We start from the raw sequence: 16,703 nt of genomic DNA on the forward strand, positions 1-16,703 counted from the left end.
TAGCCCTGTCCCAGACCTCTACCCAACCTAGCCCTGTCCCAGACCTCTACCAACCTAGCCTGTCCCGACTCTGCCAACCTAGCCCTGTCCCAGACCTCTAGCCAACCTAGCCCTAGTGAACCCTACGCTGAACTATAGCACTACCAACCTTGACCACTACCCCACACAACTCTGCCTCACCCAACAACACATTCTGCAGGCATCGGAACAAATTTTACAGCATGTCAGTGATCTATGAAAAAATTGGATAGGTGCCTAATTCCATGAGAGACAGACACTACAGGGTCTTAAGACCTGTCTGTGGTCAATGAGAGGACAGACAGAGAAACAGACAGGGCTATGATAGGGACAGACAGGGCTATGAGAGGGACAGACAGAGAAACAGACAGGGCTATGAGAGAGACAGACAGGGCTATGATAGGGACAGACAGGGCTATGAGAGACAGACAGGTCTACGAGAAGGACAGACAGAGAGACAGACAGGACTATGAGAGAGACAGACAGGACTATGAGAGAGACAGACAGGACTATGAGAGAGACAGACAGGACTATGAGAGAGACAGACAGGACTATGAGAGAGACAGACAGAGAGACAGACAGGACTATGAGAGAGACAGACAGGAAACAGACAGATCTATGAGAGAGACAGAAGGGATATGAGAGAGACAGACAGGGCTATGAGAGAGACAGACAGAGAAACAGACAGGGCTATGAGAGAGACAGACAGAGAAACAGACAGGGCTATGATAGGGACAGACAGGGCTATGAGAGAGACAGACAGAGAAACAGACAGGGCTATGAGAGAGACAGACAAAGAAACAGACAGATCTATGAGAGAGACAGACAGGGATATGAGAGAGACAAGACAGGGCTATGAGAGGGACAGACAGAGAGACAGACAGGACTAGGAGCGAGACAGACAGGACTAGGAGAGAGACAGACAGGACAGTGACAGACAGAGAGACAGACAGGACTATGAGAGAGACAGACAGGACTATGAGAGAGACAGACAGGACTATGAGAGAGACAGACAGGACTATGAGAAGGACAGACAGAGAGACAGACAGGACTATGAGAGAGACAGACAGGACTATGAGAGAGACAGACAGGGCTATGAGAGAGACAGACAGGACTATGAGAAGGACAGACAGGCCTATGCGAGGACAGACAGAGAAACAGACAGGGCTATGAGAGGGACAGACAGAGAAACAGACAGGGCTATTAGAGAGACAGACAGGGAATGAGAGAGACAGACAGGGCTATGATAGGGACAGACAGGGCTATGAGAGGGACAGACAGGGCTAGAGAGGGACAGACAGAGAAACAGACAGGGCTATGAGAGAGACAGACATGGCTATGATAGGGACAGACAGGGCTATGAGAGAGACAGACAGAGAAACAGACAGGGCTATGAGAGAGACAGACAGGGATATGAAGAGACAGACAGGGCTATGAGAGAGACAGACAGAGAAACAGACAGGGCTATGAGAGAGACAGACAGGGATATGAGAGAGACAGACAGGGCTATGAGAGGGACAGACAGAGAAACAGACGGCATGAGAGAGACAGACATGGCTATGATAGGGAGGACAGGGCTATGAGAGAGACAAACAGGGCTATGAGGGAATAGACAGGACTGTGACAGAAAGGTTTAATGGCCACCTAAAAGTATTGGAAGTGTCCCCATGCCAGGTTGCCTGGACAACCACTGCAGTGTCAGGACCAGTAGATAAGCTGTGTAGTTGATGGTGATCCGAACGGAAGGAAGCCTGTCAGAATTAGCCTGTGAGCTATGAGGTGAGACGAGTCTTGAGGGATTAGCGACAGGCAGCTAGGCTAACACTCTGTCCAGGGTCAGGACAACCAAGGCCATCACAAATATCTTACCTGATGTGACTCTCACTGTTAAGACAACATACCAGGCAATGTACAGACTGTACAGACTATACCAGACAGTGGAGAATAGGCCCACAGTCACTTAGGGGTGTCCAGTATGTTGTCTCCATCCATTCTCTTGGCGTTAAAGCCAAATAATAAGGACACTCTCTTGGATGTGGAAAACATGTGGAGATTTAACTCCATGTCCCCATGAACTTCATGAGATAAAACATCAGTCAAACATATCCATACTGAAAATCTTATACCTTATTTTCAGAATTAATCAAAATAACTTTCTTTCAATTAATAACTTCAAAAGCTGCTGTGATACTTTCTGTCATCAAGTATGGGGATTTGAGAGTGGAGGTGACAGCTGTGTGTAGACTGTATGGTAGGGGACTTCAGGTATGATGTCGTGGAGGGGGACGTGAGGCAGGGATTAGCTCACTAAGGCAGCCATCTTTGATCCCATGGTCAGATCTGAGGTAATTAGACCAATTTCCATGGCAACCAGATACATTCCATTATTATACTACGCCATTGGCCGACGCTATACCTTGCACACATGCACACACCACACACACACACACACGCGAGTGAGCACATAGACATAGCTTCCTATGCACACATATACACACAAACACACGTACATACACACATACAGACGGTCCTGAAGCCCTGGAGAGCAGGGCCAACAGAGATGTGAAGTTTAGATGTGCAGCAACAGCTAAACGCCGTGTCAGGTTTCTCTGGGCTCGTGCTAAATTTAACCCTCTGATCCTGCAGCAGTCAGAGGGTTTAAATGCCAACCTGCAGTTGCTGCTCCACACCAGTTGTTCTCCACACATCTTCCTCTCTCCACTAACCCAGGCCAGAAGTTGGAGAGGCTCACTCACACACTCCCTCCAACAACTCAGACCCAACACCCCTATAGAACACACACAGTAGAGCCCAGAGGAACCAAACCAGAGTCTTAGTCCCTCAACTTCAGCGTCGCCAGTATGGAGCTTTTCGAGACCAACCCCTACTTCTTCCCCGACCAACGTTCTACGAAGGGGGGGACAACTTCTACCAGTCCCGGCTGCCGGGTGGGTATGACCAGGGGGGCTACCAGGAGCGCGGGGGTTCCATGATGGGGCTTTGTGGGGGTCTATCCGGGGGGGTTGGGGTAGGGTTGGGTGGAGGTATGGAGGACAAGGCAACCCCCTCTGGTCTCTCCCCCCACCCGGAGCCCCACTGCCCCGGCCAGTGCCTACCTGGGCCTGCAAGCTGTGCAAACGCAAGACTGTGACCATGGACCGACGAGAAGACGGCCACCATGCGGGAGAAGAGGAGGCTGAAGAAGGTGAATGAGGCGTTCGAGGCCCTGAAGAGGAGCACCCTGATGAACCCCAACCAGAGGCTGCCCAAGGTGGAGATCCTGAGGAGGGCCATCTAGTACATTGAGAGGCTGCAGGCACTTGTCTCCTCCCTCAACCAGCAGGACAACGACCAGGGAACACAGGGCTTACACTACCACACCGGATCAGCCCAACCCAGGGTGAGTAGGAGACAGGAATGGGGGAGGAAGAGATGGACGGGTGAGAGGGATGAAAGAACACACAAACACTACAGTAGAGGACTGGGAGAAAGAGCAAGGTAGAAGGGAAGGAGAGGAGGGAGGAGGGAGGTTAACAGAGATAAATGAGGATGGGAGTGGTTGAGGTAGAAGAGAAAGAATATGAGGAAAAGGCTAAATGAGAGAAAAGTGTGAATAAAGTGAGAGAGGGAATGACAGTAGAAGAGAGAGGCGTCAAAGAGGGAGAGGCAGACTGGAGAGGGATGAAGGGAAGGAGGAGTGAAGAAAGAGGGACCAGAGAGACTTGGAAACGGATGCAAATGACATGGATGGGGATAATCGCCCCCAACATTTAGGAAATAATGTTATTTAGTACATGTAGGCCTACAGGTATTAACAGTGTTTTAGGTAAGGCAGGTGTGGCGGTTGGGTGTGTTGGTGTAAAGCTTTTATATGTCTGTGGTTGCTAGTGTGAGTTGGTAGGAGGGTAGGCTCATGTCTGTGTGTGCTATCTGGTAGGAGGGTAGGTCTATGTCTGGTGAGTAAACTCTGATATATGGTGTTCGCCTCTGTAGAATACAAGGTTTCAACAGAACAGTTCAGAACAGAGCTTTACATTCATTGACAGTTGTCATAGACAAGTACCGCGGACAGAGCCCTCATCAAACCATCCACTAACAACACAGACAGAACAGCACTTAGAGGTATATTGAAACATTTCACCCTGACGTGCGTGAATTCCTTGGGAGTGCTGCTAGCGCTATTGTTTTAAGAGACATGCTACATACATTATTTTTATCCCTCATAAGTACTTCAACACACAGCGTCACCTAATCTTGATTTAGTTTCATCTTAACTACAGCTTTCAGAAACAGTTGAAATGGAATGTGTTATGACACAGTAGTACAATCAATTATTTATAAAGTAATTGATGAAGTGTGTGTGTAGTGAGTGGAGTTGTGGGTAGCGTAGTGTGTTTGTTCACTTGGTAGAGCATGGCGCTTGCAATTGCCAGGGTTGTGGGTTCGATTCCCACGGGGGACCAGTACGAAAGAATATGAAAATGTATGCCTCCACATACTGTAGGTCTGCTTATAGACGTCTGTAACACTGGGCCTTTACTAGTCCTGTATTAGTGGACCTATATAGACGTCTGTAACACTGGGCCTTTACTAGTCCTGTATTAGTGGACCTGTATAGATGTCTGTAACACTGGGCCTTTACTAGTCCCTTATTAGTGGACCTATATAAACGTCTGTAACACTTGGCCTTTACTAGTCTTGTATTAGTGGACCTATATAGGCGTCTGTAACACTGGGCCTTTACTAGTCCTTTATTAGTGGACCTAGATAGATGTCTGTAACACTGGACCTTTACTAGACCTGTATTAGTGGACCTATATAGACGTCTGTAACACTGGGCCTTTTCTAGTCCTGTATTAGTGGACATATGTAGACGTCTGTAACACTGGGCCTTTACTAGTCCTGTATTAGTGGACCTAGATAGACGTCTGTAACACTGGACCTTTACTAGTCCTGTATTAGTGGACCTATATAGACGTCTGTAACACTGGACCTTTACCTGTCCTGTATTAACGGACCTATATAGACATCTGTAACACTGGGCCTTTACTAGTCCTGTATTAAAAGACCTATATAGACATCTGTAACACTGGGCCTTTACTAGTCCTGTATTACCGGACCTATATAGACGTCTGTAACACTGGGCCTTTACTAGTCCTGTATTAGAAGATCCAATATAGATGTCTGTAACACTGGACCTTTACAAGTCCTGTATTAACGGACCTATATAGACGTCTGTAACACTGGATCTTTACCTGTCCTGTATTAACGGACCTATATAGACGTCTGTAACACTGGGCCTTTACTAGTCCTGTATTAGTGGACCTATATAGACATATGTTACACTGGGCCTTTACTATTCCTGTATTAAAAGGCCTATTTAGACATCTGTAACACTGGGCCTTTACTAGTCCTGTATTACCGGACCTAGATAGACGTCTGTAACACTGGGCCTTTACTAGTCCTGTATTAGTGGACATATATAGACGTCTGTAACACTGGGCCTTTACTAGTCCTGTATTAGTGGACCTATATAGACGTCTGTAACACTGGGCCTTTACTAGTCCTGTATTAGTGGACCTATATAGACGTCTGTAACACTGGGCCTTTACTCGTCCTGTATTAGTGGACCTGTATAGATGTCTGTAACACTGGGCCTTTACTAGTCCTGTATTAGTGGACCTATATAGACGTCTGTAACACTGGGCCTTTACTAGTCCTGTATTAGCTGACCTATATAGACGTCTGTAACACTGGGTCTTTACTAGTCCTGTATTAGTGGACCTATATAGACGTCTGTAACACAGGGCCTTTACTAGTCCTGTATTAGGGGACCTATATAGATGTCTGTTACACTGGGCCTTTACTAGTCCTGTATTAGCGGACGTATATAGACGTCTGTAACACTTGGGCCTTTACTAGTCCTGTATTAGCGAACCTATATAGACGTCTGTAACACTTGGGCCTTTACTAGTCTTGTATTAGTGAACCTATATAGACGTCTGTAACACTGGGCCTTTACTAGTCCTGTATTAGTGGACCTATTTAGACGTCTGTAACACTGGGCCTTTACTAGTCCTGTATTAGTGGACCTATATCGACGTCTGTAACACTGGGCCTTTACTAGTCCTGTATTAGTGGACCTATATAGACGTCTGTAACACTGGGCCTTTACTAGTCCTGTATTAGCTGAGCTATATAGACGTCTGTAACACTGGGCCTTTACTAGTCCTGTATTAGTGGACCTATATAGACGTCCGTAACACAGGGCCTTTACTAGTCCTGTATTAACGGACCTATATAGATGTCCGTTACACTGGGCCTTTGCTAGTCCTGTATTAGCGGACCTATATAGACGTCTGTAACACTTGGGCCTTTACTAGTCCTGTATTAGTGAACCTATATAGACGTCTGTAACACTTGGGCCTTTAGTAGTCCTGTATTAGTGAACCTATATAGACGTCTGTAACACTGGGCCTTTACTAGTCCTGTATTAGTGGACCTATATAGACGTCTGTAACACTGGGCCTTTACTAGTCCTGTATTAGTGGACCTATATAGACGTCTGTAACACTGGGCCTTTACTAGTCCTGTATTAGTGGACCTATATAGACGTCTGTAACACTGGGCCTTTACTGGTCCGATAGACAGCTACTAGTCAACGATAGACACCTACCTCTGATTGAGATCCACACCCGGCCAAACACACAGAAATAGAAAACATAGAACACAAAACATAGAATGCCCACCCCAACCCACGCCCTGACCAAACCAAAATAGAGACATAAAAGGATCTCTAAGGTCAGGGCGTGACACTGACTTGGTGTTTCTGTGGCTCAGTGATTAACACTCCTCTCTATCTGTGTCTATGTCTCTCTCTGTATCCAGGCCCAGCTGGCTGAGATGGAGCAGTCCCACAGTGAGAGTGAGAGCTCTGTCCTCCAGCGTGACGAGGTGCTGCGTGAGGCGGAGAAGCTGAGGGTCGCCCAGAGGGAGTCAGAAAGGATTCTGGCTGCCCGGGACAGAGCCCACCGCCACCGGGTCAAAGGCCTGGAGGAGCAGGTATGTACAGCCTCAAGGTCAGAGGTTAAAGGGCTGTGTCTGTGTGTCCGTCCCTGACCCTCTCTGTCCGTCCCACAGGTGTCCACTCTGAAGGAGCAGCTACAGCAGGAGATGAGTCGTAGACAGCCCTCTCTACCCACCCTCATATCTGGGGGGAACTGAGCACGGAGCAGCGCTCCCTGTGTCCCTCCATGGGTACTACAGCCCACTTACAGCTCCGGAACCAGCATCACATCATCCGCTCCTCTGTGTTGACACACGCCTCTCCTCCTACTCAGGGAGAAAGTCAGCGACACCACGGGAGGAGACTGTGGGGGATAGAAGTGTCATCCAGTACAACAGGAATGAGATCTTAATCTCTGCCAGTATATACAGTTGACCAGGGTTCCCTTCCACACACACACCAGCATACAAAGGGAGAACAGTCTGAGTCACTGTTTGAGCACTAGGCAACAAATTGATCAGTCTTATGAAGAAACTACTGTGCCGTCCATCTTGCTACTATTTGGTTGAGATTGACCCAACTAGTTTGCCTGGACCAATAGATGGACACTATTATATGTAGAGCACATGATGGGACCACATGAGATGAAGTATTTATGCACTATATGTGTGTACTGTTTGTGATTTTAGATGTGTGTGTACTGAACAAAAATATTCATGCAACAATTTCAAAGATTTTATTGGGTAACAGTTCATAGAAGGAAATCAGTCAATTGTACTAAATTCATTGGGTCTTAATCTATGGATTTCACATGACTGGGCAGGTGCACAGGCCAAGCCCAGCCAATCAGAATGAGTTTTCCCCACAAAAAAGCTTTATTACAGACAGAAATAATCCTCAGCACCCCCCATCCCCCTCCTCAGACAATCCCGCAGGTGAAGAAGCTAGATGTGGAGGTCCTGGGTTGCACGTGGTCTGCAGTTGTGAGGCCAGTTGGATGTACTGCCAAATTCTCTAAAAGAATGTTGGAGGCAGATTATGGTATAGAAATTAACATTGAATTATTTGGCAACAGCTCTGTTTTTTTCAGTCAGCATGCCAATTGCACACTCCCTCAGAACTTGAGACATCTGTGGCATTGTGTTGTGTGATAAACTCTACATTTTAGTGGCCTTTTATTGTCCCCAGCACAAGGTGCACCTGTGTAATGATCATGCTGTTTAATCAGATCCTTGATATGCCACAACTGTCAGGTGGATGGATTATCTTGGCAAAGGGGAAATGCTCAGTAACAGGGATGTAAACAAATGTGTGCCCAATTTTAGAGAAATAAGCTTTTTGTGCGTATGGAACATTTCTGGGATCTTTTATTTCAGCTCATGGGACCAACACTTTACATGTTGTGTTTTATTTTTGTTCAGTATACTTGTAACAAACTAGAAATAGCACATATCGAAGTGCATTATTGATAACTATTAGGATTATGTATAGGGTTGAATGCACATGCATCAATCATGTGGATTTGAAAATGAGGGAACAGTTGTGTATCTGGAAGAAATGAATGTTGATAAAGGATCTTTGACGACAATGCCTGTTTGTTTGAGTCCATGACAACCAGCTCAACAGGGCAGATTGATCCGTATAAAGTGCCAACAAACAAACTCATCACAATAAAATCACTCCAAGCTGAAGTTGTAGTAAAAAAAACATTTATTTTCTTCTCCATTATAGTGAAAGGGTTTTACAAAGCAGTAGTACAGTAACAATTTATGAGCCGCCACTTCTTGCCACTGATATGTGAAACTATGCACTCACTGCAAGGTCACCAGCCACCGTAGCTCTAGTCACATGGCCGACCGTGTTACACAAAAACACTTTCAGGAGAGATCAGGCGTCAGGTCAGAATCCGTCTCTTCAAGTCTGATTGTGGATGTTCGCCACCCAGGAAGTGCAGAGGCAGTGGGATGATGATTGAGTGCTGATAATGCCTCTGTTGTTGAGGTCAGTGCACAGTGGCTGCCACTCTTGCTGTTCCCTCACTACTATGACTGATTTCAACAAAGGTACAGTAAACAACAACAAACACCACACAATGATGTAGAATATAGGATACAGTAAGGCAAAAAAACAAGATCAAGATTGTTTTATGTGCATCTCTTGAGTGCTGATTTCAATTCCTTAGCACCATTATGTTAGTGATTTTATAGCACCAGTTATGTTACGTTATACAGTCATCAATGTTCTGTTGAATATGAAATAATATGTTTAGACATACACACGTTCTACTGATCCCACTTTGCATTCTGTATAATTCTGAAAGAGAGATGAAAAAAGGGAATGACAGGGAAAGTCACTAGAGAAGTAGAGAAAATAAACAAATAGGAGTTTTTTGGAACCAAAGATTATGTGGAATACAGTTGAAGATTAAACAGGAAAAGAGATGGGACAGAGGAAGAGAAGGGTGTAGGGGGTGGGATGTGGACCCTAGAGATGTGGCAGTATTTGGGCTGGGGTTCTCTCTGATGTGTCCATGTTCTCAACAGCCTCCACAGCTCTTCCCACAGCTGCTCCCCAGTGACCCACACTGGCCACTCACCGCCGCTACACCACAACGAGAGAACTGGTCACGGCACATGTCAGCTACAGAGAGAGAGAGAGAAGGGTTACAAGTTTGCTCCTGTACTGTCCGCGTCCACGTCTGAGTGTGTCCGTCTGCGTGTGGGTGTATGTGTGTGTGCTTTTGTTTATTAGGGACAGTGGGTTGTGCACCATGAACCAGACAATGAGGCACAAGTGTAGGCTGACCTCACCTCTTAGCAGCTCTTCATGCGCACACACGGTTCTGACACACACCTCCTTGTTGATCACATACACCCGTCGCAAGCTGAGGAGAGAGGAACGGGGTTACAGTGTGATATTGAACACTATATAAATCCACTGTCAATACCCTCATGGTAAAAACTAAGGTGCAGTAGCATACCTGTAGAAACAGAGGCTATTCAGACACTGTTTGCATGGCTTGTGAATAGAGTAGAGTCTGGTGCAGGGGTACTGCTCCTCTCGGCAATCTACACAACACAAAACAAGTGAGCCATGCAAGAAAATACATACAACCCTATAGATATCACAATAATACTTCAACACAAAGCCAATCATTCATCAATCACTTTACACACGGGCCCTCCCTTCCCCTCTCTCTTTCCTTATGTTTCTTACCTAGGGGGCCAGGTTCTGTAGGCTCTGTCTCTGGCTCTGGAAAACAAAACAGAAACTCAACTCCCATTGAAATGGAATACTTCTGTTAATGTGACAAAAGAACATGACGGTGGGTGTAGATGTTGAACTGTAGATAATACATGTTGAAGAGTAGATAATGAGAGGTGGGCGTACGTACCAGATGGACCAGGGCGTTCTGGCTCAGGGAATGGTCGAGGACCATGTAACAAGACCTGCTGCTGGACATCCGTGTCAGGATTCTCTGACAGGGAGAGAAAGAGAGTTTTCACTACATCATCAAAGGGCAGAGAAGCTTTCTACATCAGTTTATCAAAACTACGTTTTTATCAAAACTGATGATACTACCAGAGTAATATAGGTAACAAGCTCACACAAGTATCTTACCAGGAAAATAATCAGGGCCATAGTCCTCTGTGAAGCAAAATGAACAACAGTACAGTATGAGATATGCTTTTGTTACATTGACTGGTAACATATTGTGAAAAACTTAGACAGACAGACAGACAGACAGACAGACAGACAGACAGACAGACAGACAGACAGACAGACAGACAGACAGACAGACAGACAGACAGACAGACAGACAGACAGACAGACAGACAGACAAACAGACAGACCTTCATGACAGATGACTAACAGAGATCTACTCAAGCACAGTGGGGATTTCACATAAAACGTTGCAAGTGTTGTGAGCGTATAACATTGACCACCTGCTTTCAAAATTGAGAGGAAATGTATAGGAGATTGTCTTTATGCATTACTTCATATTCAAGATGTTAGCAAATGATGAAATAGTAAGCGGTATTTACAAAAGGCTAGTGACATTATTTACACTACATGACCATTATTTACACTACATTTACACTACATGGCCTGCTTGTCGAACATCTCATTCCAAAATCATGGGCATTAATATAGAGTTGGTCCCCCCTTTGATGCTATAACAGCCTCCACTCTTCTGGGAAGGCTTTCCACTAGATGTTGGAACATTGCTGCGGGGACTTGCCTCCATTCAGCTACAAGAGCATTAGCGAGGTCGGGCACTGATGCTGGCTCGCAGTCGGCGTTCCAATTCATCCCAAAGGCTTTCGATGGGGTTGAGGTCAGAGCTCTGTGCAGGCCAGTCAAGTTCTTCCATACCGGTCTCGACAAACCATTTCTGTATGGACCTCGCTTTGTGCACGGGGGCATTGACATGCTGAAACATGAAAGAGCCTTCCCCAAACTGTTGCCACAAAGTTGGAAGCACAGAATCGTCTACAATGTCAATGTATGCTGTAGCGTTAAGATTTCCCTTCAATGGAACTAAGGGGCCTAGCCTGAACCATTATTCCTTCTCCACCAAACTTTACAGTTGGCACTATGCATTGGTGCAGGTAGCGTTCTACTGGCATCCACAAAACCCAGATTTATCCGTCGGACTGTCAGATGGTGAAGCGTGATTCATCACTCCAGAGAACGCGTTTCCACTGCTCCAGAGTCCAATGGCGGCGAGCTTTACACCGCTCTAGCCGATGCTTAGCATTGCGCATAGTGATCTTAGGCTTGTGTGCGGCTGCTTGGCCATGAAAACCCATTTCATGAAGCTCCTGATGAACTGTTCTTGTGCTGACGTTGCTTCCAGAGGCAGTTTGGAACTCGGTAGTGAGTGTTGCAACCAAGGACAGACCATTTTCACGAGCTATACACTTCATCAGTCGTTGGCCCTGTTCTGTGAGCTTGTGTGGCCTACCACTTTGCGACTGAGCCTAGACGTTTCCACTACACAAAAACAGCACTTACAGTTCACCAGGGCAGCTCTAGCGGGGCAGAAATTTTACAAACTGACTTGTTGGAAAGGTGGCATCCGATGACGCTGCAACATTGAAAGTCACTGAGCTCTTCAGTAAGGCCATTCTACTGCCAATGTTTGTCTATGGAGATTGCATGGCTGTATGCTCAAATGTATACACCTGTTAGCAACAGGTGTTGCTGAACCCACTAATTTGAATGGGTTTCCAAATACTTTTGTATATATAGTGTATTTATTTGTATTTGACTTATTTTATCCTCATTTTACCAGGTAAGTTGACTGAGAACACATTCTCATTTACAGCAACAACCTGGGTAATAGTTACAGAGGAGAGATGGGGGATGAATGAGCCAATTGGAAATGTATAAGGTTTTCTCTCTCCTCCTCACTGTCAGTCTACCTCCACACAGAACCCGTAGGCCATCATTGTAAATAAGAATTTGTTCTTAACTGACTTGCCTAATTAAATAAAGGTTACATTTTAAAATGTAATTTAAAATAGGGAGCAAACATGAGAGTCTTCCTACTGCTCTCCATACCACACACAGGACATGAAATGTTTCAATCTACCTGGTCAAATTGAACATTTGACATGGTATACCCTCAGGGCAGGTAGACAGAAGATGTGGGGGCAAAAATGACCAAATGTGGTGAGACAGTACTGAGTCACGGTGTGTTTGTACATATGGACAGATAGTGTAATAATGACATGGATGAACTCACCCAGGAAAGGAAAGGGTTCTTGGTAGAGTGGGGGCTGGGCTAGCAGAAGGACTGTTGAGGCAAAGTTAGCTAAATGTTTAGGCAAAGGTGCTGGACAAGTGTTTTGTGGTGGTGCTAAGCACAATGTGAAAAACAGTATTGTATAGAATGAGTATTAGGTTGGTCTATTGTTGTGTGTACACTACAGTAGAGTTGTGTATGTTGTGTATATTATGTAGTGTGCAGTGTGCTAGACTCACCTGGCATGGAGAGCAGTAGGAAGAGTCTCATGGTCGCTTTCTGTGTGGAGGTAGACTGACACTGAGGAAGAGAGAGAAGACCTTATACATTGTCAAATGAGTTACTGATTCCAAGTGATATAGAGAGATCTGTCACATAGTGTTTACGTGTCATAGATGTATTTCTATGTCACTTTTCAGAATCTTTACCCATGGGCCTCTTGTCTTTTCCCTTCCATCTCTCCTGTCTTGCATTCTAGCCTCACCTCTTCCCTTTCCCTGGACTCATCTCTCCTCCACCTCCTCCACTCTCTCCTTCATTCTGCCCTCCCCTGGCCCCATAAAGTCAGGGGGAAAAAGGAAAACTTGGACAGAAAGAATGTGGCACGTCTGTCTTTCTTAACAATCCCTCTGTTTTTCTCCTTTTCTCTGTTCCACTGCGAAATGCTCTAAAGCAGACAGACCAGTGGCTAAATTCCAGGAAAATAACCACTGAGCCCCTCCACCCCACCCTCCCCCATCTTCCATATCCCTCTCTCCACGTCTCTCATTTTCCCTCTGTCACCCTCTGTCATTTCCCTTAACTACTCCCCCCCACCTCTCTCTCTCTCTCTCTTTCTCAAGCAGAGAGCACTTTTCTTGTAGAATGAGCAAATACTCCTCTGCTTCTGCTTAACTGTACTGCACACAATCAGACAGTCCAGCTTATGTGGGTTTTGTGCACTTATCGTGTGATCATCAGTGTGTGTATGTGTGAGTGTCATCACATATAATGTTTCATATTATGAGGTGTGGAGGTGTGTGGCATACATGTGCATATGATTGGCTGTAATGTGTGAGTGTATATGTATGTATGAAGGTATATGTCACCAAAAGTGTGTGTGTGTTCAGACATTCCTCTTGTGCATCACAGTGGCTATTGGAAACCATATGCTTTCACAGCACACATCTGGGAGCTATTACACCCCCCTCCTCAACCCCATTTCATTTCTCTCCCCCCCCCCCCCCCCAGCCCTCCCTGACCCCCTCCCCCAAAGCATAAGGACTTGGGAACAATGCCACCATGAAAGGGGAGAGCCCTGTCTCTCCGTATCCTTCCTCTCATTCCTACTAAACACAGTTTGTTTGTTTTGAAGCGCTATGTAAAAAGAAAAGTGCATATAATTTCCCTCCATCTTTCCCCCTGGCTCTAATCCCCTCCCCTCTCCCTCTAATACTCTTTAATAGCCCTCATTCATTTTCTCCTTTTCCTCTGTTTTATTTATGTTGGCCAGCCCCTCTCCATTGTATTGTCATGGCCCCCAGCAATAACCCCACCCCTGGAGTGTAGATAGCCCCATCCAGTATAAACAGACGACCAATAAACAACCTCAAGTCAGTTTAGAACAATCTTCAAATAAAGTACTATTCTGAATAAATTAAATTATTAAAATACTTGTCAAATAACTACATTCCATTAGACCCAACCATGTCGTGAATTGCAAGGAAAATACCAGTTTATAGAGTTGACAGGTCACCACTGCTTGAATTGACCATACTATTGTTGAACTTGGAGAGTTTGCGTGATTTGATAAAAGTTGTAGAGGTAGGCTATAACTTCCAGTACTGATGATGGATACATACTGTATATGCATATTTCAAATAATTGATAAGTGATTCATATCGCACACCACAATGACAAATGGTTAAAAACTCCACAACTCTGTAGCCTACCTACTACTCCCTTGACCTTTGAAGTCAAATATTAAAATTAATACAAAAATAAGCACACATGATTACAAATACATTTATGCTATGTTTTTGCAATTATTTAATATTTGGACATATTCATTTTAACAACTTGTATCAACGTGTAGCTCTTACCTCTCGTTATTTCTCTTTTCTCCGGCGATCCGCAAGTCTCATGCGTCCGTCTTCAGCACTGTCTGACCGAGCGCCACATTGTAACGCCCCGCCTTCAAGCCCCCTCTCCCCGCCTCTGTCTGTCCCATCGCCCACTCCCGCCAATCACAGTCAGGAGACCATGGCACTGACTGACTGCACATAAACCCCCTAACCTTCAGGATGGATAAATAGGTTTGAAAGCAGTAGACATGATTGATTCTAGTGGCCCATTTTGTTCTCCCTTTTCACTACGAGTGTGCATGTCGCTCTACTCCAGGATTAGTCTGTGAAAGGCTGACACCTAGAGGACATGGATTGAAATTCCACATACGTGTATGACACAGTGCACAAGCCTAGTTGTTCAATTTCTGCAACAACTAAAAGCGATGAAGCACGAGTGCTCCACTGTTTTGGTTCCCTGGTTACCACGCTGTATACAGCGTAAATCGAACCCGTGCACATGTGCAGTACTGTGTGACAGCAAAGTGTTGCATCTCGCTCATCTCAATATCTCTGGTGCTGCCCATGGCAACGTAATTTTGCAGAGATCACCTTTAAAAAGCTAAATACAAACTGCAGGACTGACAACCAGATCATGCAAAGTTTAATAAGCAAAGCAGGGCTTTATTGTTGTGTTGAGCTGATCTTAAAACCCATCAACATTTTAATGCTATACATGATTCTTCAGCACTCCACAATTAATGTGATGTTAAAAATTACTTTTAACAAAATAGTATAGGACAGACAGCACGTTTGATCACAAGCAGGCATAATAACCAGGGATACAACGACAGGCATTAAAGCATTATATTTATTACACATTAAAACAAAGACTCCCGTTATGTATATATACACACAGTTGAAGTCGGAAGTTTATATACACTTAGGTTGGAGTCAATTAAACTCGTTTTTCAACCACTCCACAAATGTCTTGTTAACAAACTATAGTTAAAGCAAGTCAGTTCGGACATCTACTTTGTGCATGACAAGTAATTTTTCCAACAATTGTTTACAGATTATTTCACTTAAATCACAATTCTAGTGGGTCAGTCATACACTAAATTGACACTAAGTTGACTGTGCCTTTAAACAGCTTGGAAAATTATGTCATGGCTTTAGAAGCTTCTGATTGGCTAATTGACATCATTTGAGTCAATTGGAGGTGTACCTGTGGATGTATTTCAAGGCCTACCTTCAAACTCAGTGGCTCTTTGCTTGACATCATGGGAAAATCAAAAGAAACGAGCCAAGAATTTTTTATTTATTTATTGTAGACCTCCACAAGTCTGGAACATCCTTGGGAGCAATTTCCAAATGCCTGAAGTCACCACGTTCATCTGTACAAACAGTAGTACGGAAGTATAAACACCATGGGACCACGCAGCCGTCATACCGCTCAGGAAGGAGACGTGTTCTGTTTCCTAGAGATGAACGTACTTTGGTTCGAAAAGTGCAAATCAATCCCAGAACAACAGCAAATGACCTTGTGAAGATGCTGGAGGAAACAGGTACAAAAGTATCTATATCCACAGTAACACGTCCTATATCGACATAACCTCAAAGGCCGCACAGCAAGGAAGAAGCCACTGCTCCAAAACCGCCATAAAAAAAAGCCAGACTACGGTTTGCAACTGCACATGGGAACAAAGATCGTACTTTTTGGACAAATGTCCTCAGGTCTGATGAAACAAAAATAGAACTGTTTGGCCATAATGACCATCGTTATGTTTGGAGGAAAAAGGGGGAGGCTTGCAAGCCGGAGAACACCATCCCAAACGTGAAGCACGGGGGTGGCAGCATCATGTTGTGGGGGTGCTTTGCTGCA

At 45.0% G+C, this 16,703-nt stretch overlaps 1 protein-coding gene and 1 pseudogene across 1 annotated transcript; one reads left to right on the forward strand and one right to left on the reverse strand.

Annotated features, from left to right (window-relative positions):
* The first annotated feature begins 2,876 nt into the window (after positions 1–2,876).
* Positions 2,877–3,927, forward strand: LOC120064723 (annotated as a pseudogene).
* A 4,792-nt stretch (positions 3,928–8,719) lies between these two features.
* On the reverse strand, positions 8,720–14,919 carry LOC120065729 (microfibrillar-associated protein 2-like). The gene is made up of 9 exons (XM_039016818.1): positions 14,858–14,919; positions 13,016–13,076; positions 12,777–12,827; positions 10,646–10,672; positions 10,419–10,502; positions 10,241–10,276; positions 10,005–10,092; positions 9,835–9,908; positions 8,720–9,664 (listed from the first exon to the last, which is right to left on the reverse strand). Exons 2-9 carry the CDS (start codon positions 13,044–13,046, stop codon positions 9,561–9,563), a joined length of 495 nt encoding a protein of 164 aa, XP_038872746.1. The 5' UTR covers positions 13,047–13,076; positions 14,858–14,919; the 3' UTR covers positions 8,720–9,560.
* Positions 14,920–16,703: the final 1,784 nt, after the last annotated feature.

This window comes from Salvelinus namaycush, chromosome 20 (assembly GCF_016432855.1).
Source record: "Salvelinus namaycush isolate Seneca chromosome 20, SaNama_1.0, whole genome shotgun sequence".
NCBI classification, from domain to species: Eukaryota; Metazoa; Chordata; class Actinopteri; order Salmoniformes; family Salmonidae; genus Salvelinus; species Salvelinus namaycush.